Source organism: Salminus brasiliensis, chromosome 1 (genome assembly GCF_030463535.1).
Source record: "Salminus brasiliensis chromosome 1, fSalBra1.hap2, whole genome shotgun sequence".
Lineage (NCBI taxonomy): Eukaryota > Metazoa > Chordata > Actinopteri > Characiformes > Bryconidae > Salminus > Salminus brasiliensis.
Genome location: NC_132878.1, coordinates 71,861,190 through 71,887,489, shown reverse-complemented (window position 1 = coordinate 71,887,489; position 26,300 = coordinate 71,861,190). Strand labels below are relative to the sequence as shown.

At 38.6% G+C, this 26,300-nt stretch overlaps 1 protein-coding gene across 1 annotated transcript in view; it reads right to left on the bottom strand.

The window, feature by feature from the left end:
• Nucleotides 1-662: 662 nt before the first annotated feature.
• The window catches only part of dok6 (docking protein 6), a 76,568-nt gene continuing 50,930 nt past the window's right edge, over nt 663-26,300 (bottom strand). Inside the window, exons 4-8 of the mRNA XM_072657354.1 lie at nt 21,291-21,410; nt 19,229-19,418; nt 17,687-17,825; nt 16,135-16,243; nt 663-3,967 (exon numbers count right to left, since the gene is read on the bottom strand). Of these exons, the coding sequence (XP_072513455.1) occupies nt 3,819-3,967; nt 16,135-16,243; nt 17,687-17,825; nt 19,229-19,418; nt 21,291-21,410 (707 nt within the window). The 3' untranslated portion in view covers nt 663-3,818. The remainder of the gene's footprint in view (nt 3,968-16,134; nt 16,244-17,686; nt 17,826-19,228; nt 19,419-21,290; nt 21,411-26,300) is intronic.

Genomic DNA, 26,300 nt, shown 5'->3' with positions numbered 1-26,300 from the left:
CCTAATATACCAACCCCTTGATAGATGCCACTGTAGATAAAGATAATCAAGGTTTTCCACTTGTACCATCTGTCAGTTGTACTAATATTATGGCTGATTGGTGTGTACACTATATAGTGTATACAGGATATATACCTGCTCATTTATTGTTTCTCCTAAAATTAAGGAAATTAAAAAGAGTTTCTTCTGCTTTTTTTGGAGTATCTGACTCTACTGTCCAGGAAAGACTTTCATCTAGTTCTGGAGCATTGCCGTGAGGATTTGATTGCATTTAGGCAAGACTGTTATTAAGGTCAGGATGTTGGATGATGGATCACCACTTCACCTTATTTAGGAACTCTCCAGCCCATCCCAAAAGTCTGGGATGGGGCTCCATCATCCCAGAGAACACAGCTCAATTTCGAGGGGCTTCAGACCCCTCTAGCCCACACCTGGAGATTTTTTTGTGCAATGACACACAGTATATATTAGTACTGTACTATACAGTGTGTATGTATGTGTATATACATGTAAATACATGCACATGCACAGTAAGGTCTAAAAACTGATACAATGTACACATATACACGTTAAGACCCTAATGTATATAATATACACTGTTTTTATTTTTCTTTCTGTAAAAGTTAACATATGTACACAGGACAGCATCCCACTCTAACATGTACAAGAAGGACAGGCTGAGGAGAAGAAACTAACAAACAGAAAAGCTACAATATAAATCTCCAAACCAGTGTTTTAAACAAAACCCAGTAAAACATTTCACAACAAAGTGTCTGAACCAGAAAGACTCCAGTTTGTAAGCAGTTTATGGTCTTGTACATTTGCAGTCTGCAATTTAAACATCATGTTGGACAAAACTACAAGGACAAAAAAAAATAATGATAAAAAATGTATTATAAAAAAAAATTTAAATGACACAAATCTGCTTACATACAGTTTTAAATAACCAATGTTTTACTTGCGGGTGGAAGAACACGACAGGACATGTTTAATAAGAGGGAAAACTGCATCTCCTCAACGTTTGTTGGTATCTTATCTTTTGAAATAGTTGACCTCCAGCAATATGTTACTTCATTTACCAGTGGCTACATTTACAGACAGCTTAAAAAAAAACAAAAAAAAAAGTTTAATCTAGAACAGCCAAAACATGTTCAGGTGCTCCTGGATTAGCTCAGTGCTAACATTCTATTAGAAACCTCATATGGATGCTAGCAGAAATTAGCATTACATAGTGTATAATGTGTAAAGCTCAATCTGAAGGCTTACTTCTAGTAGTCAGGGTTTACCACTCATAAAACATACATTTAACGTACAGTGGATTCATCAGAATTTCAAGTTTATGCATAAACCTTTCATTCAGAGTCTGCAGTCGGAATGAAGATTGCAGACAAACCTGCAAAATTCTGCGCATGTAAACACAGCTGATGTCAGCTGAAACTTGTCTAGATCAGACACAACGAGCAAACATAAAAACACAAAATTGAAGACCACCTCATATGCCGCAAAACCTGCTAACTCCACCCTGATTGTCTTCTGCGTGAGTTTCTGTGATCGGATGTTGAAAAGATGCTCCTAAAGACATGCTCATGATTTACATCTTTCCATTATTAAAACCACTGAAAGCTGAAGTGAATGACCCCTCTCAAGGGGTGGGATCTACAGATCAGGCAGTGAGTTGGTGTGTTTGAAACAGGAGAAAATGGGCAAGCATAGGAATGTGAGCCATTACACTTTAACACACTAGATAACTGGGGCAGAACATCCCCAAAACATCTGGCAGGCCTTGCGGGGTGTCCCCAGTATGCAGTGGATAGTTCCTAAGAAAAGAGGTTCAAGAAGGAGCAACCTCTGAATTGATTTCACCTAAGACTCATTGATGCGATCCATGCAGGGCCCACCTCACAACTTCCAGGACTTAAGGGATCTGCTAACGTCGTGATGCCAGATACCGCAGGACATCTTCAGTGGTCTTGTGGAGCTCATGCCTTGAATGGTCAGATCTGTTTTTGCAGCACAAGAAGGACCAACTCAATCGTACTGAATGTTACGGCTGATGATCGTGTGTTGGGTGACTGGGGGTTGACATTCGAGATTTCTTACTCTTTTACAGTGAAGCTATGAAAACTCAATGCCTGCTGTGGGTTAGTGCTGGTAAAGAGTGAAATTGAGAATTTCCCCACTGTGGGACTAATAAAGGATTATCTTATCTTATCTTAAAGCAGTTCTTCAACACTCTTCATGTTCATCAAAGCCTCTTCCTCAGTATGAAGAGCAGATTTCTTACATACAAATTTCACTCGTACCTTGACTAGTGTTTTGTTGACCCCTCTAAACTCCATTACACCATTTCCACTGCTGAACTTGCGAATTAGCTCCAACTGAGCTCTAATTTTTATGCCATATTGCAATAAAGTATAGTCATGTTACTTTTTCTTCAGATTGGCCTGAACAGACAGATATACAGACTTCAGTAACTCTCACTGTTTCACAGATTCAGCTTTACATTGAATCTGATGGCACTGACATGTTAATTAGCATCCTCAGAGGTGTGCTTCACCAAAAAAGCAAGTTCACCGTATTTTCCTTATTTCACAAGCTGTTGATTAGCCAACAAGTTTAGATTATTTTGCTATGCACTGGAGCTACGAGGCAGACGAACAATGTTGGTGACAGATTTCTAGTACATCAGCCACATTCACATTCAGCCACATAGTGGTTGGTGTAGCATTCTCAGTAACACCACCACCACCACCACCTTCCAGGCTATGATTGTATGGTATGTTTACCCAGCTTGGCAAGCACACCATCCTACACCAATAAGTGTAGGATTGGGCAAGACTCCTAACACTACATTCGCCACTACATCTGTGTGACACGACTCTGGATATAGGGTATCAACCAGATTCACATGTAAAAGTTTGTAATTGTGTTTTTCAGTGAACTGTTCTTGTGGGTCTGACTGGAAATCAGTTGTGAACCCCATTCAAGAGCTGCAGGAACAGCAGCTTAGCCACTCTGAGATTAGTTAACTCACATGATCAGTTTATGTGGTGAGAATTACAGCAGGTCCAGTTTCAAAGCCTGGCTGCTGATTTCTGAACGGGGTATAACGGTATAGCTGCTAACAATGAGTAAAGGTGGACAGCCTGGACTACGGACTAGCCGGTAGTATTATATGAATGACATGATTTGTTGGACTGAAGGTCTTCAATGAAGAGCATCATGGAAATGACACATTTGGTGGCTACTAGATTCCAGTCACTGTTAGTCCCGTTAGCATTTTTGGTCAGACTACTGATTTCAAACTGGGAAAATAAGCAAAAGGAACAGAAAGAAAAGCTTTTTTTGTTCAGCGTAACCTCACACACACACACACACACACGACAGACCTGCGGCGACAATAACACCAAGAACAGAAAACCAAAGGTGCAAAGAGGGCCTGATTTAAAAGTGCCAGGTGCAAAACCACACAAACCATTCAACTAGCAAGATGCTAACTGTGAACTTTGAAGTTGTGAAAATACACTGAGACACAGAAATACAATCAACCTGGTGTGCTGAAAAGCTTTCAGTGCTAAACTGATTTCCAGTTCAAGAAAAAAAAAAAGACAAAATGAAAGAAAAAGAAGTATAAGTGCAAAATTTAGGCATCTGTCGTTTTACAGCATGTACAAAAAGAGGCTTCTAGATTTAGTCAGAGTTCAGAATACATACAGCTCTACAGGGAGTAACAGTTTATACATCAGTCCTAGACTGTACATGTGTCTATCAGTTGTCTACAGCTGTGAACTGTCTCTTTTCCCCCGCTCTGTGCAGCGTCAATGCAGCCTGGCAGGGCTGTAATGCTTTTCATGTCCACTAGAGGGAGAGGCAGCTCTCTCATGGCGGCTGTCCTCTTCACTCTGCTCGTTCAGAAAGCTTTGGAAAGTCTGTGCTCGAGGAATAAGTGTCATTTTGGCGCTGGTGCCTGCGGGAGAGAGAGTGAAACCATTAGAAAGGTCATTACAGCACAGACTAAAAAAAGAAAATGCAAAAATCTAAAGACCGTTAAATCATTTTCCCACTGAAACCTGCCAACTGTATAGACAGAGACAGAACTGCTACTGTACCATGCAGTACTGTATTCAGACACACTAGATTTGAGGAACAGTTTGAGATACTGAACAATTCATAGTAGTTATTAAATACTTTATAGTAAATATTAAATTATTCATAGTAGATATTAAGTAATGAACTGTCGAACTGTAGATGCTGAACAGTTTATAGCAGATGCTGAACAGTTTATAGTAGATGCTGAATAGTTTATAGTTAAACAGTTTATAGCAGATGCTGAACAGTTTATAGCAGATGCTGAACGGCTTATTGTGGTGCTGAACAGTTTATAGTTAAACAGTTTATAGCAGGTGCTGAAGAGTTTATTGTAGATTCTGAACAGTTTATAGTTAAACAGTTTATAGTAGATGTTGAACAGTTTATTGTAGATGTTGAACAGTTTATAGTTAAACAGTTTATAGTAGATGTTGAACAGTTTATAGTAGATGCTGAACAGTTTATAGTAGATGTTGAACAGTTTATAGTAGATGCTGAACAGTTTATAGTTAAACAGTTTATAGTAGATGTTGAACAGTTTATAGTTAAACAGTTTATAGTAGATGTTGAACAGTTTATAGTAGATGTTGAACAGTTTATAGTTAAACAGTTTATAGTAGATGTTGAACAGTTTATTGTAGATGCTGAACAGTTTATAGTAGATGCTGAACAGTTTATAGTAGATGTTGAACAGTTTATAGTAGATGTTGAACAGTTTATAGCAGATGCTGAACAGCTTATTGTGGTGCTGAACAGTTTATAGTTAAACAGTTTATGGCAGATGCTGAATAGTTTATTGTAGATGCAGAACAGTTTATAGTTAAACAGTTTATAGCAGATGCTAAACAGTTTATAGTAGATGTTGAACAGTTTATAGTAAATGTTGAACAGTTTATAGCAGATGCTGAACAGTTTATAGCAGATGCTGAACAGTTTATAGTCGATGTTGAACAGTTTATAGCAGATGCTGAACAGTTTATAGTAGATGTTGAACAGTTTATAGCAGATGCTGAACAGTTTATAGTAGATGTTGAACAGTTTATAGCAAATGCTGAACAGTTTATAGTTAAACAGTTTATAGCAGATGTTGGTTGGTGTAGCATTCTCAGTAGCACCACCACCACCACCACCTTCCAGGCTATGATTGTATGGTATGTTTACCCAGCTTGGCAAGCACACCATCCTACACCAATAAGTGTAGGATTGGGCAAGACTCCTAACACTACATTCGCCACTACATCTGTGTGACACGACTCTGGATATAGGGTATCAACAGATGGCAGAATGGCTGAACAGTTTATAGTAAAACAGTTTATAGCAGATGCTGAACAGCTTATTATGGTGCAGAACAGTTTATAGTTAAACAGTTTATAGCAGATGCTAAACAGTTTATAGTAGATGTTGAACAGTTTATAGTAAATGTTGAACAGTTTATAGCAGATGCTGAACAGTTTATAGCAGATGCTGAACAGTTTATAGTAGATGTTGAACAGTTTATAGCAAATGCTGAACAGTTTATAGTTAAACAGTTTATAGCAGATGCTGAACAGTTTATAGTTAAACAGTTTATAGCAGATGCTGAACAGCTTATTGTGGTGCAGAACAGTTTATAGTTAAACAGTTTATAGCAGATGCTAAACAGTTTATAGTAGATGTTGAACAGTTTATAGTAAATGTTGAACAGTTTATAGCAGATGCTGAACAGTTTATAGCAGATGCTGAACAGTTTATAGTAGATGTTGAACAGTTTATAGCAAATGCTGAACAGTTTATAGTTAAACAGTTTATAGCAGATGCTGAACAGTTTATAGTAAAACAGTTTATAGCAGATGCTGAATAGTTTATTGTAGATGCAGAACAGTTTATAGTTAAACAGTTTATAGCAGATGCTGAACAGTTTATAGTAGATGTTGAAGTTTATAGCAGATGCTGAACATTTTATAGTAGATGTTGAACAGTTTATAGTGGTGCTGAACAGTTTATAGTTAAACAGTTTATAGCAGATGCTGAACAGTCTATAGTAGATTGTTAAACAGTCTATAGTAGATTGTTAAAAAGTCTATAGTAGATTGTTGAACAGTTTGAAATTTGAAAATTACTAAATCATCACAAAATCATGTTAAATACTGTAATTCATGTTATCCATCCATTGTTAGCAACATGAAAATCTATGGTTCAACATTTGTAAGTAAACTTTAAGTCTGCAGTTGAACAGGTAAATTTGGTTTAATGCAAAAATACACTCTGCATGATTATATGCACAGTAAAACAAAGACAGTTCACCTACATTAACACAGTGACACTGACCCACACGCTGGCACCAAATTAGAAAATGATAGAAATTAAGATACAAGGTTTTGTTCTGAAAGTGACAATGTAAGTAATACATACACAGAATATGTATGACTTCACATCCAACACTGTTTAAAAATAAGCGTGTGTGAGTCCACATGCTGCTGTCACCTTGGAAATGACTGTCAAGCAAGCTACTGCGACTGTGCTTGTGTATCCCAGGCCACAGGTGATTTGAGCTGAGCTGAAGAGAAAATGGAGCAGGAGGCAACCTCACAGTAGCAGTATGTGTACGTACACACACACACACACACTCACAGTTCAGTAGCCTATTTATAATGGCTGTATATTTGCCCCTATACATGCCGCACAGCAGACAGGCCAAGAAAGAGCAGAGCTGAACAGATCAGAGATGCCTAATGCAGTAATGTGGATTAGTCATCACAGCACTCTGCAATGCCATTATGTTTATTATAGAAATAGTACAGGCTTATGTACTCTGTAATGTACCGTTCTCCATCTGCAGCAGTTTAGCTTCTCACATTTATGTGACATAAATGATGACATAAGGAGTCTTTCAGCCAAGACTGCTTTTTGAATGTGGCACAAATGTTGGAAAAATGACCACGAAAAACAACAACATGTTTTTGGTTCATAATTCCACTTTTATACATGGAGGAAAACTATAAAAATACAGTTTACATTTTATTGAAACAAGTAGAGAAACGGTGTAAAAAGTGAATAACTTCAATCCATCCCACGTTAATGCCTATAGGTGGACGTATGTTACTATGATCTGAATTTAGCTGGAAAGGTTTGCTCGATCTGTTTTACATTTTTGCTGTTTGCTGAAGACTCGAACCTGCCCATGCAGAATAGAAACAAAATGAAAATATAATTAATTACGAACTATGTATTATGCAGAAGTCTAAGAAGAAGAAGAAAAAAGTACAATTAATAATGTTAATAATAATAATTATATATATATATATATATATATATATATATATATATATATATATATATATATATATATATAACAGCTACACTCCACTTCATAACTAGTTCTAAGTTATCATCTTTCTCATCTTTTAAGTCATGAATTTTGCAGATTAGGTAAATTGAAATCTTTTTCAGAAGATTCACTTATCTGGGGTTTGGTCAGTACTTCAGATGGGTCTATGTAGGTCAGCTGTATGCATTTTTTAATCAAACACCCTTAGATCATAAATTCACATTAATGGCGGGTTGAATAAAACATGTCAGAAGGGTAAGCTCACTTCCTGAGAGTCAGAAGTAGCCCCAGCCTTTCCTGAACAGTCATTTGAACAGTCCGATTACGGTCTGTTTCACAATGAAACTGAAGCTAAAATGACAAGACAAGATCACCTTTAATCAACACAGACATTGTAATGAATGCAAATGTTGATCAAGTCATTAATAAAAGCTTTTAATGCGGCAGACATGCTCTTTCGGAATGACTAACCCAAGCTCAGAAGCAAACAATTGAGAAATGAGAGTCTGCTCGGATCAAAAGTGGGAGAAAATCACTGTTCTGTTTTCCCTGCTCTGCTTTCACTACTCAGCATTTTTTTCTGAGATCAAGGGTATTAATAGGGTGTTTGTCCTCCTTTGCGGCAGTAACAGCTTCTACCCTTCTGGGAAGGCTTTACAATAGATGTTGGAACATTGCTGTGAGGAATGTTTGATTGCATTCACTTCCATTAAAGCATAAGTGAGGTCAGGTACTGATGTCAGATAATCAGTTCTGACACTCCAACTAATCCCAAAGGTACTGGATAGAGCGCCATCAGTGCAGAGAACACAGCTTCCCAACACTTCCCGACATTGGGCATGGTGACCTCCAGAGCGCCCAGTTCCATTAGTCATTGCTTTTCTAGGGAGGTTATACAAGCTGTGTGGACAACTGAACATCTGTCCTCTACCTACCTATGAACTCGCTCATTAGAATGGGGTGTCATACTTTTGGACACACAGTATCATGTGCATGTGTATATATGCATGTTCTGTCCGTAAGACAGGTTGCTAGCAACCAGAAAAACAGAGAGATAATCCTTTTCTAATTCCTCATTAGTTTCTCTGATGTGGCAAAAGTAATTCCGGATCTTATCTGGCTTTAAAGGACGACTTTAATAGACATGATTTAACAGCGGCTGCAGCTCAGAGATACAGACTGAACAACCGAGCTGATCAGGAGACAACAAATGAAATCATTAACTAAAGCCGTAAACAAGCTCATCTGTCACGAACACGCGCACACGGCAGCCTAAGGCCTCAGGTTAGACCAGACAGACACACGCACACTTAGTAAAAGCTCACTGCTCTCAGTCCCATCTGAAAAATGACTGATTATATGCAGCCTCATCATTAAGGCAGAAGGTCATGCCATCTTATCTTACCCAGCAGCTGCCATGTACTGGAGAGAGTCAGGAAAGGCAAAGTAAGAAAAAGAGCAAAGAAAAGTGAGGACGAGAAGAGCAAAGAAAGAAATAGAGATGGACGATATGAGAAAACTGTAACATAAATTATAGCTGAAGACATTTTCACGATAAGACAAATCACGGTAATGATTTGGAATGAGATGTTGGAAGATAGCTGTGAGGAGGGTTGGATTGGTTCTAACACTCCAACTCATACCAAAGGTATTGGATGGAGCTCCATCACTCCAGAGAACACAGTTTTACTGCACCACAGCTCAGTGCTCGGGGGGGGGGTGCTTTATAGTCCTCTGGCGCACCTTTGATATTGGGCACAATGACCTCAGGCTCATGTGCTCAGAGCTGCTTGAGAGTTTCTTGTTCTATTAGTCAGTGTTTTTTTATGGAGATCATACAAGCTGGGAGTGAATGCCTGTGTCAGCAGTGGCTCCATTTTTAATCATCTAAATTCACTGATAAGAAGCGATATCTACAAAACTTTAAATATACAAGCACATAAGACAGTGTATTAAAGTTTACTCTCTTCCCATCCGCAGACCCCCTAGAAACATCTAGTGCTTTCTGTGAGCTATCATGTTTTTATTGCTGTATAAAAGATGGTTAGACTTTCATTCTTGTTGGATGATTGTTTTTCTGCACATTTTGCAATGTTATATATATTATATATAAAAAACTATATATATTTTTTTTTCTGAATTTAACATATGGTTTAACATTTTGGAAAAAAACATATTTTTTAACATATTTAACATGCCATTACTTTTGGTGGCAAATGTAATGTTTTTGTCTCTAATATGGTTTAAAAACAAACAAACATAAACAAAAAAAACATTAAATACAGTTATGTAATAACAAAACGTTTGGGAGAAGGACCATGCCCAAAATCTTCCTTTCTATTACTAGGCACTATAAAACTCTTTCTCGTGATGAAGATCACATCACCACCCCTACTCCTCCTGATGGTCCAATTATGCTCCACCTCTGCCTGACAAGAGGGGGGGGGTCTGGCTTGACAGGTCGAAGCCCCCCAGAACTCCTGCCCAAATTTCTTGAGTTCTTCTTCCTTGCTTCAGCCAAGCAAGCATGGTCTGCATTTCGCAAAATATGCTTAAGAATGTGCAGGAGTGTGTCTCTGTAGAGTTTGAGACTTTCAGAAAATGAACATTTTGTGTAATCTAACCTGAGGTATCCAAACTTATGCATAATACTACAGTATATTTAAAGGTATTTATATATTTATATATTTCAATTTGGGGCAAATTGTGTTAACTAGGATTTTGTTTTATTATCACCATAATACCATGTAGCAGCAATGTCATGACAAAGTCAGGATGAGCAGCTAGAATCAGTGGGAATGCCAGAGCTGCCTGCTCATGAATACATTAATGAATGGATCATTAAACTGGATATGCTTCACAGATAAGTTCTGATATACCGTATGATATTGAATGATGCAGTAGCTAACCCTAACTCTAGTGCTCGCTAACACAGTGCTCATCAGCTACTGGAACTGTAGACATGAAAAAGCAAGTGTGCGTATAGGGTATTATTAGAAGACTGTGATCAATAGTGGTAGGTTTGCTCGTGAACTTGGCCTTTTTTGCCTCATTCATAAAAGAAGGAAGAGTCAAAAATGTGCCAGGTTAAACTCTGAAAGCGTATTTTGAAGCAATTCTGCGTTTCCATAGTAACAGATTGTGTTTTCATTGTTTTAGTTCTCACTATGAGCTCTAATTTCACATGTACATTACTCCTGTTTTTGTTAGAACCAATCATGCTGTGATTTATAGCACAAATCAATCTTAAAAAGCACTGTTTGTATAGCAGAACTGCTACTGTTAGGTCCTTGAGCAAGGCCCTTCACCCTCTCTACTCCCCGGGGCGCTGCAGCAATGGCTGCCCACCGCTCCGGGCATGTGTGCTTACAGTCAGTGTGTGTGTTTCACTGGTGTGTATGTGCGTATTCACTGCACTGATGGGTTAAAGGTGGAAGCCGAATTCCATCTTTGTCCGACACAAATGGGGAATATGGTTGTCTTGTCTGTGGTTGGTTGGTGTGGTGCAACAGATAACACCTCTAAAAAAAAATAGCCAGTAAGCTACCATACCATTCGGGAGACTGGGGTTCGATTCCCGGCCTGGGTAACTATGCTGTGCTACACCAATAAGAGTCCTTGGGCAAAACTCCCAACACTACATTGGCCCACCCCTGTAATACAAGTAACTTTGTAAGTCGATCTGGAGAACAGCGCCACACACCCTACCATGAACACTACTGTGTCAGTGTCACTGCTGTGCTTAGAATGAACCACCACCTCAATAATATCTGGTCGATGGTGTTACTATGGTGGTCTCTTTCTACTGATGAATGGGGTAAAGGAGGGCTAATGAGGTGTGCTAAACAGATGAGCAACAGTTTTCAACTCTACACCTAAAGAGTGCACCTGTTTGATTGGTGTTTTTGAAATAATGGCCTGTTAGCATAAGGTATATGGGTATAAAGTGTGTGGAGACATGAACTGGCAAAGTGTATGACTTTGCTGGAGACAGTTATGGAAAACACACACACTTAAACCCACATTACGGTCACCTCTGGGTCCTTTAGAGCTCACTGGAAAGCTTAGATAAGCATGATTGGTCCCGGGTGGGTCCTTCTGACTAACTGCACCTTCATTTGCACTGATTGGGCCACTTTCTGTGTGTGTGTGTGTGTGTGTGTGTATTTGTCTGGACAGAAATGTACTGACTGTATTAAATCCAGAGAAATCCTGCAGCTCCAAAATACAATTATGTATGGACATAAATATCATGGGAATATTTGGCTTTCAATTGTTCTTTGTGAGGGCAGGATGAGTGTATAACACATTTTTAAAAGAAAAGTTTTTTTTTTTCATTTTTTTTTTTTTTTATCATTACTGGATTAAACATATACATACAGCGTAGGGAATATACTTATTTCATAGTTATTAATTCACTGCAAAAAAGTTCCTGCTCCAAAATCAACACATTTAAGCTTGACTAAAGTTTGCAGTTGCCCACATGGACAAAGAAAAACACTGTAGCTGCTGTTAAGCATAGTGGTGGTAGCATCAATCTCTGTTTTACTGCCAGTAGAACTGGTACATTGCACAAAGTGGATGAATTAATGAAGATTGAGGACTATTTCAGAATTCATTTTTCAGCACAACCTCAAACTACCAGCTTCACGATTGAAACTTGGACACTACTCAGTGTTCCAACATGGCAGTGACCACAAACTCATAAACAAAATCAAATCTGTTTGTGGATTGGATAAAGCAAATCCTATTAAAAGTATGTGAACTTTAAAAAATTTATTTCTTTATTATTTTTTGCCCATAGTCAGAGAAAAGTGCATGGAAAACTGTGTGACAGCGGTGCGTTCAGTATCCCCACACATTTTCTGTGATATCAAATCCATATGTATGAGGAAGACAAATACTATTGAATTTTTTTATACACAATCCAAAACCTGCAGTTTTATCCAGAACAGAATGCTGAGTGCATCTGGTACATGATGTAGTGCATCTGATTATTGAGAGGATGATTCAAGTGAAGAGCTGAAATGAGAGCTTTTAAGGACTTAGTTTTTTTAGCTTAAGAGTTTTAAGATTAATGCGGGTGTCCTGAAGTGCCTCAGACTGACCGATTACCCTGGTCCAGTGAAGACTTCTCATATTTTAATCACCACAATCTATAAAAATAGGATCTCTGTAACCCTCAGAGATCCACAGTTATTACTGTCATTCTTGCGTACTACTTTTCTGTTTGTTTTGATTTGATTTGGGAGAAAAAGTAAAGGAAGAAAAAACAAAACACTTACTCTTTATTAAATCCAGATAATAAAAGATCTCAACTTCTACCTGCAAACACTAATGTGGGATGGATTGAAAGTTTACAATCTGCACATTTCACAGTTTCTCTGCTTGTTTTAGTGAAACTATGAGCGAAAAATAATTCATGTCCGGTTCCAGCATGCTTTTGCTATCTAAAATATAGGACTATGCTATTTTTAGTTTTCCAAGTGCTTACTGCAATAATGTGGTATTTTCCCTCACTGATTCACTGCAAACAGTCTTTGAGAAAATGTAATATAGCGGAGCAGCCTCATTTTTCTCACTGTTTAAAGTGATAAAGTGTGTGGAAAGTGCACAGATCGTATATCAGCTCTCCAGAAACAGGGCAGTTTAATTATCTTCTATGTCTGCGGAGTCCATCTTCGACGAGCATGAGTCAGCAAAATCCTCCCCACTGATTACTAATTCATTTACTTGTGGCTAATCCAGCATCCGTTTTTGGTTCATATTCAATCATCGCGAACCTCCCACCATATGTAGCAGTTTAGTGTTGTTAGTTTTTGGTCACAGACATGAAGTTAGGATAAAGCACATAAACAGGACAGTAGCTGTATGTACTGTGGCTGTTATCAGTATTAATGAGCAGCTTTGACACAATGAATAGTGGGCTTCATTAGTGTTCTTCTGCTGTTCTGTAGAATTGGATGGAACTGCTGCCCTTGGTTTCTTCACACTAGTGCACATTACTGTGGTGTTAATGTGATACACTGTCAACCAATATAACCAGCTTGGCGAACAGCTTGGTCAAGTTGTCCGTGCAGCTAATCCATCAAAGCCAATAAATGTATATGTTATGATGGTCAAGCTAAACCTAAGCTGTTCCAACTTTTTTTTTTCTAATACAATTTTTCAGTTTTACCTCTCCAATTTTAGATAACCAATTACCCAGCCCACCTTTCCCCTTATCACACATAACACTCCCAACACTGGGAGGGGAGGACTGACAAATGCTCTTCTGATACATGTACAACCAGCCACCTCTTTTCAAACTGCCTACCATGCAACTTTACCAGAAAAACCAATGTGCTTGGAGGAAAGCGCTGGGTACCTCGCTCTGACAAATTGACCAGCAGATGCCCATGTCAGCCAGCATGACACTAAATGGATGTGAGGGAGAAAGAGAGGCCAACTGTGCTCTCTCTGTCTCTGACTGCTGATGCCAGGCAGCATAACCAGTGGTTTAAATCAGTGATCCTCAGCTATAGTAATTATAGCCTCTGGTCAACCATCTTAACCAGCTTGTTTACCAGCTCAGGGCACGTTTTGCCTGGAAAATCAGGTTTCCAACCAACTTGACCATCAAAGGCCACCTTAAACCATCTGAAATCAGCTACCAGCAAAAGTGTATAAAGCTTAAAATCCAGCTTAGATCTATATATCTCATAGATATATTGCCAAAGTATTCACTCACTCATCCAAATCATTGAGTTCAGGTGTTCTAATCAATTCCATGTCCACAGGTGTATAAAACCAAGCACCTAGGCATGCAGACTGCTTCTACAAACATTTGTGAAAGAATGGGTCGCTCTCAGGAGCTCAGTGAATTCCAGCGTGGTACCGTGATAGGATGCCACCTGTGCAACAAGTCCAGTCATGAAATGTCCTTGCTACTAAATATTCCACAGTCAACTGTCAGTGGTATTAAAACAAGGTGGAAGCGACTGGGAACTACAGCAACTCAGCCACGAAGTAGTAGACTACGTAAAATGACAGAGCAGGGTCAGCGGATGCTGAGGCGCATTGTGGTTACCAACTTTCTGCAGAGTCAATCTCTACAGACCTCCAAACTTCATGTGGCTTCAGATTAGCTCAACAGCAGTGCGTAGAGAGCTTCATGACATTTCTTCTTGTCCAACATCAGTGTCTGACCTCACCCATGTGCTTCTGGAAGAATGGTCAAAAATTCCCTTGAACACACTTCTAAACCTTGTGGAAAGTCTTTCCAAAAGAGTTGAAGCTGTTATAGCTGTAAAGGGTGGTCCGACATCATATTGAACCCTATGTATTAAGAATGGGTCACTCAAGTTCATATGCGTGCAAAGGCAGGCGGGCAAATACTTTTGGCGAATAGTTTATTTGCTAAAAAAAAAAATTGCAACAGTGTTTTGCTGAACTGCAATTTCTGAGGTGAGTGAATAAGATGGATGAACGCTCACTACATCAAATGCTAAAGTCTCCATAGTAGAAATGGTACAGTGATGAATGAGGAGGTTTTAAAGAGGCTGCTCGGTTCAAATGTTGCTGGCGTCTTTCTCTGATCGGCAAAACAAATATCCTAGAAGGAGAGTGTGTGTTTATGTGTGTGTGTGTGTGTGAGGATCTGTATCTCTCCAGGTTTGAGATTTTCATCAACAGCAAATGGCTCTGCTGCTCCAAAACATCTCTGATTGAGGCTGAATGCTCACAATTCTCTATAATGAAACCACAATCTGTATAAAACCAACCAGCCCAGCAGAGCCCAAACAGACCCTCAATCAGCTAAAACACTCTAATCCCTGCAAACAAAGAGACCGAGAGAGAGAGAGGGAGAGAGAGAGAGAGAGAGAGAGAGAGAGAGAGGGAGAGAGAGAGAGAGAGAGAGAGAGAGAGAGAGAGAGTAGTGAAAACAGAAAAAGGAAGGGAGAGAAAAACAAAGAGAGAAAGAAGAGAAAAAAATCCAAGAATGGGAGAGTATGAAGAGAGGAAAGAAAAAAGAGAGAAACAAAGAGGGAGAGAAAGTGAAGAGAGAAAGAAAAAGATTAAAGATAAAAGGTGTGGAAGAGTGAGAGAGTGAAGAGAGAAAAAAAGAGATGAAGAAGGGAAAGGGTGCAAAACCAACAGCTAAGAGAGAGAGAGAGAGAGAGAGAGAGACCTGTTTCTAGAGTAGAGGTCAATTCTAATGTTGGAATTTATTTCCTGTTTGTCATTTCCTTTTACAGACTATCCTGTGATTAACCTACTCATTAGGTCAAATTCACATACAGAAAAAATACAGGTTTTTTGGGCTTCTCACACAGTGTGACGCGCTGTTATCCATAAACATTGACTTGAGCATTGAACAGTTCATGTCACGTGATCTAGTACATCTAAACCTGCATGTATATAAATGATATCTTGTATCGTCTATCAATATATTGTATATGTTGTAATATAACTATATGATAACTCCTCAATGTTCACTCAAATCCTCCTCCATCTGAACACCATAAGATGGTGTCGGGGGCTCCCCCAAGGACAAACACAGTCAATGGGGCAAATGGAGAGCTAAGAGGATGAGAGCTAGTTAAACCCAGTATGGAATCGCAGGGCAGGAAACAGAAACGGCAGTTTTGCGCCTTCTTTTTTAGGGGATGCTAAATAAAACGCAATTAACACTTCCGTAAATCACTGCTGATGTGTCAAGACATGACGCAGGTGTTTACTTACTTAGCCAGTCTTACCTTGGTAACTGTAGATGTCTCCTACGCTGTTCTGGCGTGTGATGTGATGCCAGTAAGCGCTCCGAGGAAGAGATATCGACTTTCTTAATGTGTTCTCGCTGGAAAGGGTCTGGAAACAGAAGCATAAAATCATTACTCTGCATTCATTTCATCTCCAGTCACATTCTGCTTCAAAGGGTTAGCACTAGACCAATTTCAAAAACCAATGGACACTCAATATCCATCCATTAGGCTGCTTTGATCGTGTCTTTAAGAGAAGCCGGAGTGTAGTAACTTTACTTAAAAAAGAAAAAGAGCATACAGTCTTACTGAAAAACAGACCCCACATCTTCTGCTTCTTAGGTTTTACAGGGGCCATGTTCCACTTTCTGTTCGGGTGTATTTTTTATGTGAATAATGTCCTGTAAACATGCATCACTGATTTTTACACAACCATTTTTAAACTCTCTTTATTGATTCAAATTAAACAGTCGATGTGTCCTGAACACTAATATATGCAAACAATCTCTGTTCTGATTGGCAGCCCTGTATTTTGCCCTCATTCAAAAGAGCAGTCTGGGCAGAAACTTACTTGGTTGGAACTAAATTGCTGTAGACAGAATAGGTGGAGAGGTGTTTAATTTCACAACATCATGAAACACTGCAAGCATAATTAACTGTTTTTGCAGCTTAGTGTCATACTTCAATGCCTGAATTAAATTTAAAGTGTGAAAATCATGTCTATGAATGAATTTGCTTTACAAAACAAAAAAATGCCGCCCCTCTTTTGTGACTGTTTAGGAAAGGAGCCCTAAACATACTGAGGTTTGATTGAAGCCAATCATTAGTTCCTCCTAGTTACTATTTGAGCCTAGAATAAATTACAAGTAGAATGTGTTTTACCCAGTCAGGTGAGCTGTGAGGTGGGCAAGGTTGAAAGATGGCTAAAAGTACACATCTATGAGCATGTCAAGACTTGTGTATCTAAGCTTTTCACCATTAGTTATAATTAGTAATAATTATTACTAGTATTATTAATAATTACAGTGGACTCCTGTGTTTCATGACCACATTTAAGCTCTAAAGTTCAATAATCTTTAATGAAGTTCTCAAACACAAGGGAAAACTTTATCCATCTAACTGACCACACTGATTGACCTCTGACTTTATGTGACATTAGAATAAACCCAAATAACCACTGACTTTATGTTTATTAGAGTTTATTCTAATGTTATATAGAGTTTTACAGTAAACACACTCCCTGACTACTGACTTTATGTTTATTTGGGTTTATTCTAATGTTATATAGAGATTTACAGTAAACACACTCACTGACCACTGACTTTATGTTTATTTGGGTTTATTCTAATGTTATATAGAGTTTTACAGTAAACACACTCACTGACCACTGACTTTATGTTTATTAGAGTTTATTCTAATGTTATATAGAGTTTTACAGTAAACACACTCACTGACCACTGACTTTATGTTTATTTGGGTTTATTCTAATGTTATATAGAGATTTACAGCTAGACTGCTGCCTGACCTGATCTGTAAGGGTTAATATGTGTACCTGTGCATTTTTCTCCATCTCCAGCATCATCCTCTCATGCTGTTCGGCGATGCTCAGTGTGGCAGCGTGAACTCTCTGATAAATCACCTCTCCCTCTCGCGTCTGGAACGTGAACAGTCCTTCTCCTGTATCACACATCCTGCAAAGCATATGCATGAAAGGCAAGCGTGAACACACACACAGACAAAGTTGCTCCAGCATTAATTTTCACCTCCTTTTTAAACCAGTACAGAGGTGGCATTTCTTCAAGTGATAAAACTCACACAAGATCTGCAAGCTTTGCTCACAACGAGACACCACAACTTACTTGTGCCATGAATGCTCTAATTATTGTTGCGCTTAGTGAATTTACACAGTGTTTTAAACAGGCCCCAGGGTTGAGCCAGGTCTAATAATTTATGCTGTCTTCACACAGGTCTTGGGAAAAGGAGGACTTGCAACTTTTCCTCGAGACCAGTTAAGTGCAAGGCCCTCTTTATTTTGCTTTTTGCTTTTTTCTCCTTTTCTATAAAAGCACAGCTGTGTAAAGTGCATTTTAGAGCACATTTAGGATATTTTTATGTCTTGACAGTGCTGGAAGGAGTAGTAGATCAGACAAGCATTTGTCTGTCCATTTGCTGCGACTTTTGTTTTGCATTGTCACTTTTATGATGTGCATGCTTCTAGAAAACTTTAGCCTAATTACATTTTACTTAGCCTAACCCTTTAGACCAATGCCAGCTTTATGCTAATGATAGCACTGCAATTCCCACATATAACCCATATCTACGAGATCCAACCCCGATTACGATCAACTCGTACTACTGCATTTAAAAATCGAGCTCAGCAAAAGTAGCTGCAGACAGAATCAAAAGAGGAAATATGTGAGAGTGTGTGACATTTACATACATCTTTTTAAAAATTAGCTGCTGGTGGAACTGAACAAATCCATATTAATTAGGTACAGGAGTCTAACTGACACTTTGTTCATCTCACTTCAGTATTTTTATAGATACAAAACAAAACTTAAAAGTAGACAAAAACGTTTACATACGCTTTTTGGACAAAAGTATTGGGACACCTGCTCAATCATATTGTTTCTTCTGAAATCAAGGGTATTAAAAAAGAGTTTATCCTGCTTTTGTCAGAGTAACTGTCTCTACTGTCCAGTAAAGCCTTTCTACAAGATTGTGGAGGAGCGCTGCTGTGAGGATTTGATTACATTCAATGACAAGAGCGATAGTGAAGTCTGGATGTTGGATGATCACAACTCCCAGACTCATTTCACTGGATGGAGCGCCACTGTTCCAGAGACAACACAGTTTCAGTGCTCCCCAGCTCAATGCTGGGTGCTTTATGCCCCTGGCATATTCTGTTGGCAATACTTCTCTACAGAGACTAGACAAGCTGTGTGTGTGTGTGCATTTGCACATCTGTGGCAGCATCTGTGTCAGCATTACATAGTGGACACATTGTAGGTACTAATGGGAATTAGCATTATTGCATGATAAATGATTATTTCTGACAGTGAGCGTGATATGAGACGTGGGATGTCTACCGTACCTGCCCGACTCGAAGGTAAACCAGGTGGAATCTCGGCCATACCGTCTGAGGGAGCTGAGTGGCCACATGACCAGTTTAACTCTGGCGTTGTGAACGTCCCACAGATAAATGTTCTCGTGTGTGATCTGCATGGTGCACTCTCCATAGATGTCCAGGTTTGGAGTGGGCATCAAATATACGTTAAATCTCTCTGGAAACAAACAAACAAATACTTTTTCCATATTATATTATTATGGTTAGCATATGCATATTTGCTTCATATAGAAAGGCATTTCTACGTTTATGTTATGCATTTCTTCTCACATCTAACTTTCCTCCTGTCTGTTTTTCTTCATTTCTATTAATCCATCAATCCATCTTTCTGTTTATATATCTCTCTGACTATTCATCCATCTATCCACCCACCCATCTATCTCTCTGCCTGTCTGTCTATAATTGACATGTTTAAAAAAGAAAAGCCAGTCTAAAGCAACTTCAGCAAATATTACTCTGAGAGCTGCAGAGTTACGGTGGAAAACTGAAGAGGTTTCTTCATCACAGAGCACAACTCTACACACAGTGCTTTCTCAGAAAGCCCAACAGACTAAATCAACATGATTATTATTTTTCTGCTATATTATTTCCCCCCCTCTTTAAACATGGCCCTTACGTGGCTGACAAAAGTGAAGGTCAGCGAACTGTTGCCATGGAGCTTTCATGGGGAAAAAAATCTGAACACATCATACCAGGCTCATCACACCATATCAATTAGCTCCAAAAAGAGTAGAGCACACTTCATAATCCAAATTAATAGCTACTAATTATGTCTAATGTTTCAAAATAAGCTATGTGTCTTTCTGTGGAAAGGCGATGTAATATAGGAGCTATTTTTGGCAGATTGTAAAAATTAAATCTGATATAATTACCGAAGCTCTACCATTAGGGACGTCTATTTAAGGCAGAAATGCTAAAGTCTTTCTCTCTCTCTCTCTCTCTCTCTCTCTCTCTCTCTCTCATCTGCAGCTTTAGAGTAAAATGACCGTCAGGCTGAACTGTCGACAGATGTAATTGTGGAGGTTTTGTTAGGAAAGCAAATCAATATTTACTTCTTCCAAAAAAAATAAAAAATCATCTGATGAGGAACAGAAAAATATCAGCTCATCTCAGGGTTAATGCTCGGATGAGCTCTGTACACTTGCTATAGATTTTAAGGATTGTGCTAAAGTGCACAAATGCACTCTCATATGGCACAGACACACTACGTGTCCAGAAGTATGAGGACACCTGTTCCCCTAGTGTTTCTAATAAATTCAAGGATATAAATTGGGTGTTTGCCTCTGCTTTTTAACACTAGAACAACATGGATGTGAAGAGGAGTTGATTGCATTCAGCCACATGAGAGCATCAATGAGGTCAAATACTGATGTTGGATGATTTGTTCTGCCACTCAAACTCTACCCAAAGGTATTAGATGGTGCTGCAGCAGACCAGAGAACACAACTCCACTGATTCACAACCCAATGCTAGGGGACTTTATACCCCTTTAGCCTACACTCAGAATTGGGCCGTGCCACATTGTTTCTCACTGTTAAATGCTTGAAAGCTGTCTGTGCACAACGCCTGTAATGCCTGTGTCAGCGGTAGGTGCACTTGAAAGTAGCTCAACACTCAGGGTTCTGGATTTGAATATCTTTGGACACAGTTGGTCCCAATTGTACTATAATTACATATTACTTTAAATTACTTCATACTTATTTAAGAATGATAAATTACTTTAGTAATGTGTGTTCTGTTCTTTTCCGTGTGCAATTTGTAGTTTGTCTCAGCGCAGCCCTGCACAGTTATTCTGTGTGGTTTAAGGCCCATAATCTCATCCATTTCTGTGACAGGCTTCATTACAGCCTGACCCACTGAAGCACCGCTGGGTTCATTAGTAACCGGGACAGACACTCCGGACAAAACACAAACACTGCCGGCTGGGACTGTTTAACAAACGTGTTCTGGTGCTCGCAACAGAAACAATTAGTGAGTACAGCGGGGAAAAACTGTCCTAAAAAAAGCGTGCGTCTAATTGGACACTGACCGTTCTGTTCCCTCTGAACTCCCGCAGCTAACAGGTCCGGCTCGCCCAGGCTGATGTCATTAAGTCTGCTGCCCAAACACTCCAAACACAGCAACTTACACCACTCCTCCGCCTCAAGCTCTGTGGAGACACGCACACAAATACAGACATTTAACCAATTATTTACTCATTGTGCTTTACTGTAATAGTAAATAACATTTAATCAAATGTTAGGTGAGGTTGTATCATTTGACTGTGTGTTCATTTCAGAACCCTCCACCATGTATTCTGTTAAAGATGTGTGTTCTACTCGTTCTACCCCAGTAAAAGAAACGTTAAAAGAAATCACTAAAAACCTGATATGGCCTCCAAGTGGCTCCGCGGTCTAATGCACTGCCACTATGGCCCAGGGTCGCCATCAGTGACTATGAGTGTCTGAGGGCACAATTTGCTGTGCTCTTTCTGGGTGGGTAGATGGCGGTTCAAAACAATGATTTTTTTTTTTTTTTTGCATTCAGAAAACGGTCCATTGTTCTTTTTTTCCTTTGTTAATATATTATTATATTATATTATGATTATCTGAAAATAGACCTAACAAAACTTAGGGTCTAATGGAATTTCACTCTAACCTCATTCTAAAATCAATGTGTGAATCACTGTCCATTTAGCCTCTGTACATTTAGTTCATATGTCTGGTATATTTTGTATCATTTTTTTATAATTTATAGATTTAAATTCACAGGGGTAGCATACGTTTGCATCAACCAGTTATGTACTTACTGTGTGTGTGAACTGCAACACAAGTTGAATTCCAATTCTCTGCTTAAATTTCTGTTTCCAAATCTGTGTTCCAAGCTTTAAGATAAAATTGTGAGTTTTCAGATTGGCTGGATAAGAACAAGTTATACAATTCTGATATTCATTTGAAAATTGTAATATTCCCTTTCTTAAGTGATTATTTTTTCAACTTTAGCTTTGGTGGGTCTACTAAGTATATAATTTTGATTTGCTTTTACAAAGCTTCTGAGCAGTAGGAATTTAAAGAAATGCTTTCTATCCAGACTGAAAGTGTGCCTCAATTCTCCAAATGACATCGTATAGTTTAGTGGATAAAGGTCTTGAATTTTTCCGAGGCCTTTGGAAGCCCAACGTTTAAATGTGACGTCTACTAATCCTGATGTAAAGAACTGATTTCCCCATAATGAACTATACTGTGAGAGAAGTTTTTTCTTTTAAATGTTCTCACATCATCCCATATTTTAATCATGTGTTTGACTATTGGATTATCAGTTTGTCTATGCAGTTTGTTCATTGTGTCAGAGTACATATATGGGGGAGGAAGTAGTTTTAGACTACAAGATTTCATATCTGTCAGTATCATAATGGACCTCAATTGTATTGCCAAATAATACCATAATAAGTTTGGCCATTTTAACCCTCCTGGGTCAAATGGTAGATACGACAGAGACAGACGGAGCCTAGTAGTTGCAGCAAAACTTTAATTACTAATTCTACCAATTATTACAACAGAGTCATTAATGTCCTCCTAAACAGGTCCACAGGTATCACTAACAATGTTTTTAGTATTTACTGCATATCTTTAAATATCGGCATTATTGCATTTCATTAGATCTAATATAGTTGGAATTGATTCGCTTAATTTTGTAATAAACAAAATGATATCATTAGCATATAGCGATAGCTTATGCTCACTTTGTCCTATTGTAATTCCATAAATTTGTGAGTGTAATCGTACAGCTATAGCAAAAGGTTCAATTGCTAATGTGTACAACAATGAAAGAAAGGGGACAACCTTGGCAACATTCTCTCTTAATAAAAATTGATTGTGAAATATTCCTGTTTAGCATACGTCTTATAACCTCAGTTTTAATATGAAATGTCATTTTTGTACAAAGTAATTTATACAGCCAGGCCTGTGTTTTTGCTGCTGTAGGTTAGATCTGTTATTCTCTGGATTTAATAGTCAGGACTTTGCTTGTCAATACAATATATGACAATACACACACAAGATGTTCAGAGCAGACAGGAACAAACCATGCCAAGATAGGAAGAGAAGTAGAGAGAATTGATATTGACTGAAGGCTGATGGAGAGTGCTTAATGTAGACCAGAACTTTTGATGAATGTTGATTTTTTGTTTCTTCTTCTCTGTTGTTTACATTTATAAAATGTGCATTACCTTTTTACCCACACAAGAGACAAGAGATTGGCTTCTGAGTTAAATTCCCAACAATCAATAGTCTATTACCCAAATACCCAGAGAGTGAGCGAGGGAGAGAGAGAGAGAGAGAGGGAAAGAAAGGGAGAGAGAGATAGAAGTTACACACATGTCTGTAACTGAGAACAACAAAGGGAGGGATTAGTGGTCAAGGGTGCATTACAAAAAATGCACAAGGAACCCATCTATGGGTCAGAGATTACATGGGTAGTATAGCCAATAGTGATGTGCTCTTGCGCAACGATGGATTTAACCATGTTGCGTATACTGTGATAAGCTATGAAAGCAAATATCCCCACACCCCATGATGAATTGAACCATCCATAAATAGAAACTAAATGTGACAATTTCCCAGATTGGTCTAAAGTGATGGAAGTTTGTTTAGTTATACCCTGGATGAGCATCTAACAGTCCTCAGTGTTGTTGTATTGTTTTGTTGAAAAACTGTATTCCTTTATGTTCCATATAACTAAATGTGAAATATATGTAAAACACCAGATTTACTATAATAAATTGTCATATTTTATTATGCACAGAGAATGAATGAATGAGCCATAACATAACATTAAACCCACCGGCCTAATATTGTGTAGAACCCTCTAATGCCACTATAACAGCAATATAACAAAGCATGGACTACACAAGACCTCTAAAGGTTTCCTGTGGTATCTGGCAGCAAGATGTTAGCAGCAGATCCTTTAAGTCCTGTAAACTGTGAGGTGGGGCCTCCATGAATCATATCAGTAAGCCTTGGGTGCCCATGGCAGTGTGACCAGTTCACCGGTTGTCCTTTATTGTACCAACTTGTACAACCTTTCGTTTTGGAGATGTTTTGACCCAATGGTCTAGCCATCACAATTTGGTTCTTGTCACTGTTCATACGCTTAATAATCTTTCCTTCCTCCAACACATCAACTTCTAGAACTGACTGTTCACTTGCTGTCCAGTTTATCCCGCCCCTCGACAGGTGCCATTGTAACCAGATAATGAGTGTTATTTACTTTAATTGTGAATAGTTGTAATGTATAGCTGATTGGACCAAAATCAAAAATTTGAGATTGAGCATCAATGCAAATATAGTTCATATAGCCTAATTTAAGGCATAATCCCACTATTTACAGTGTTTGTCCAGTCATAATGAATGCGTTTCCTTCAATTAGACAGTATACCGATTCTTCACACTGAAATACATAACGATAAATTCAGCAAATGTGGAATAGCAAGTTGCCTGGGTTAGCTTGAACAAACTGGCAACAGCTACAAAGTGTATCATCTGTACAATCAATCAACACTTAAATAAATGGCGTAGCAGTAATCATCAGCACTTTGTTATATATCACTATTTTCTTGTAAGCGAGGTGAAACCGACCACCCCGAAAAACCTCACATGCTGTACATATCAGCAGGGTGTTTTTTAAATGTTTAAACCCCCTGGGTCGACCTGTCTAGCCCACCACTGCACGCCTGCTGTCACTCTTACAAACACGGCCTCATTAAACACAGAGCAAGCCCTGCTCCGACATGCCCTCCGTTCATTACAGCATATTTTAAAAAACGCATTCTTGGAATACATTCAGGAACACAAGGTGTCCTGCAGGCGATGATGCCAACGCAACAAGGTCAGTTAAGTTCACTAATAATAATAATAATAATGATGATAATAATTATTATTATTATTACATAGTTAATATAATAGTTCTAAATTATAATGTTAATCATTTAATGTTTAGTACTACATAGAAAATATGGAAAATCTCTACTGTGCTGTATAAACTGTACTTCATATCACCTTCCCCCCATTTTCTAAAAATACATCAGTCACTGGGTCTCTGCTGTAAACCCAGCCAGCATCTTCACTGCACTCTTCAGCACTGATCCAACAGACAGAGAGGAACGTACCAAAGGTTTCGCTGACGCAGTTTTTTTTTTTTTTTAAATGTCAAAACACCAGCCGCCTTTTTCACCTGAAACCATAAAACCATGCATGTGCAAGGATATAAAGAAGCTAGCAAAGTACATGTGATAGTCACACAAAGGCAGATAATATTATACACACTTAGGAGAAATGAGGAGATCAACATCAGCGCTTAACTGTGCGGGGTTTAGGACTCCTCATGCTCTGACAGACTGCTGAATGGTTTCAGAGATGTAGAAGAGAGCTGTATAGGAAATGAGGAGATCTCACACTTGTCCAATGTAAATCTTACTCAGCTGAGACTGAGGTGAGATCAGTCTAACCAGGGAGAAGTGAAGCCATCTGTGAGACATCATTTTAATCAAGGTGAGAAAAACCAGGAGCTGAATTACAGAAACAGGGGAAAATTAGGTCTCACACTGGTCTCAAACAGGACTTAACTATGTCTAGAAAAAGTATTAAGTCTAAGAGAAGACCTTAACTTTCTTCCTCTGGGAGAGTCTGCATATGTGTAGTGGATAGTTGGAGATTTCAGAGGCCAGTTTTTCTTAGCTAATTTAAATGCTGGTATCTACAAACCTGGAAAGCTGACACCTGCTCCCATGCTTAACTTGATTTTTCTACTGGTATTCAAGTCAAGTCAAGTCAAGTGGGTTTTTATTGTCATTTCAACTACATACAGAGTACACAGTGAAACGAAACAACGTTCCTCCAGGACCATGGTGCAACACAGACACAGTGCATACAGAACACAAGTGCAACACAATACAAGTGCTGACAGACAATACAACACAATACAGACAAAGAGTAATAAATAATTAGGGGTGGTGTGCAAATTATGCAATGTGTAATAAATATTGAGTCCAGTGAGGTAGTAA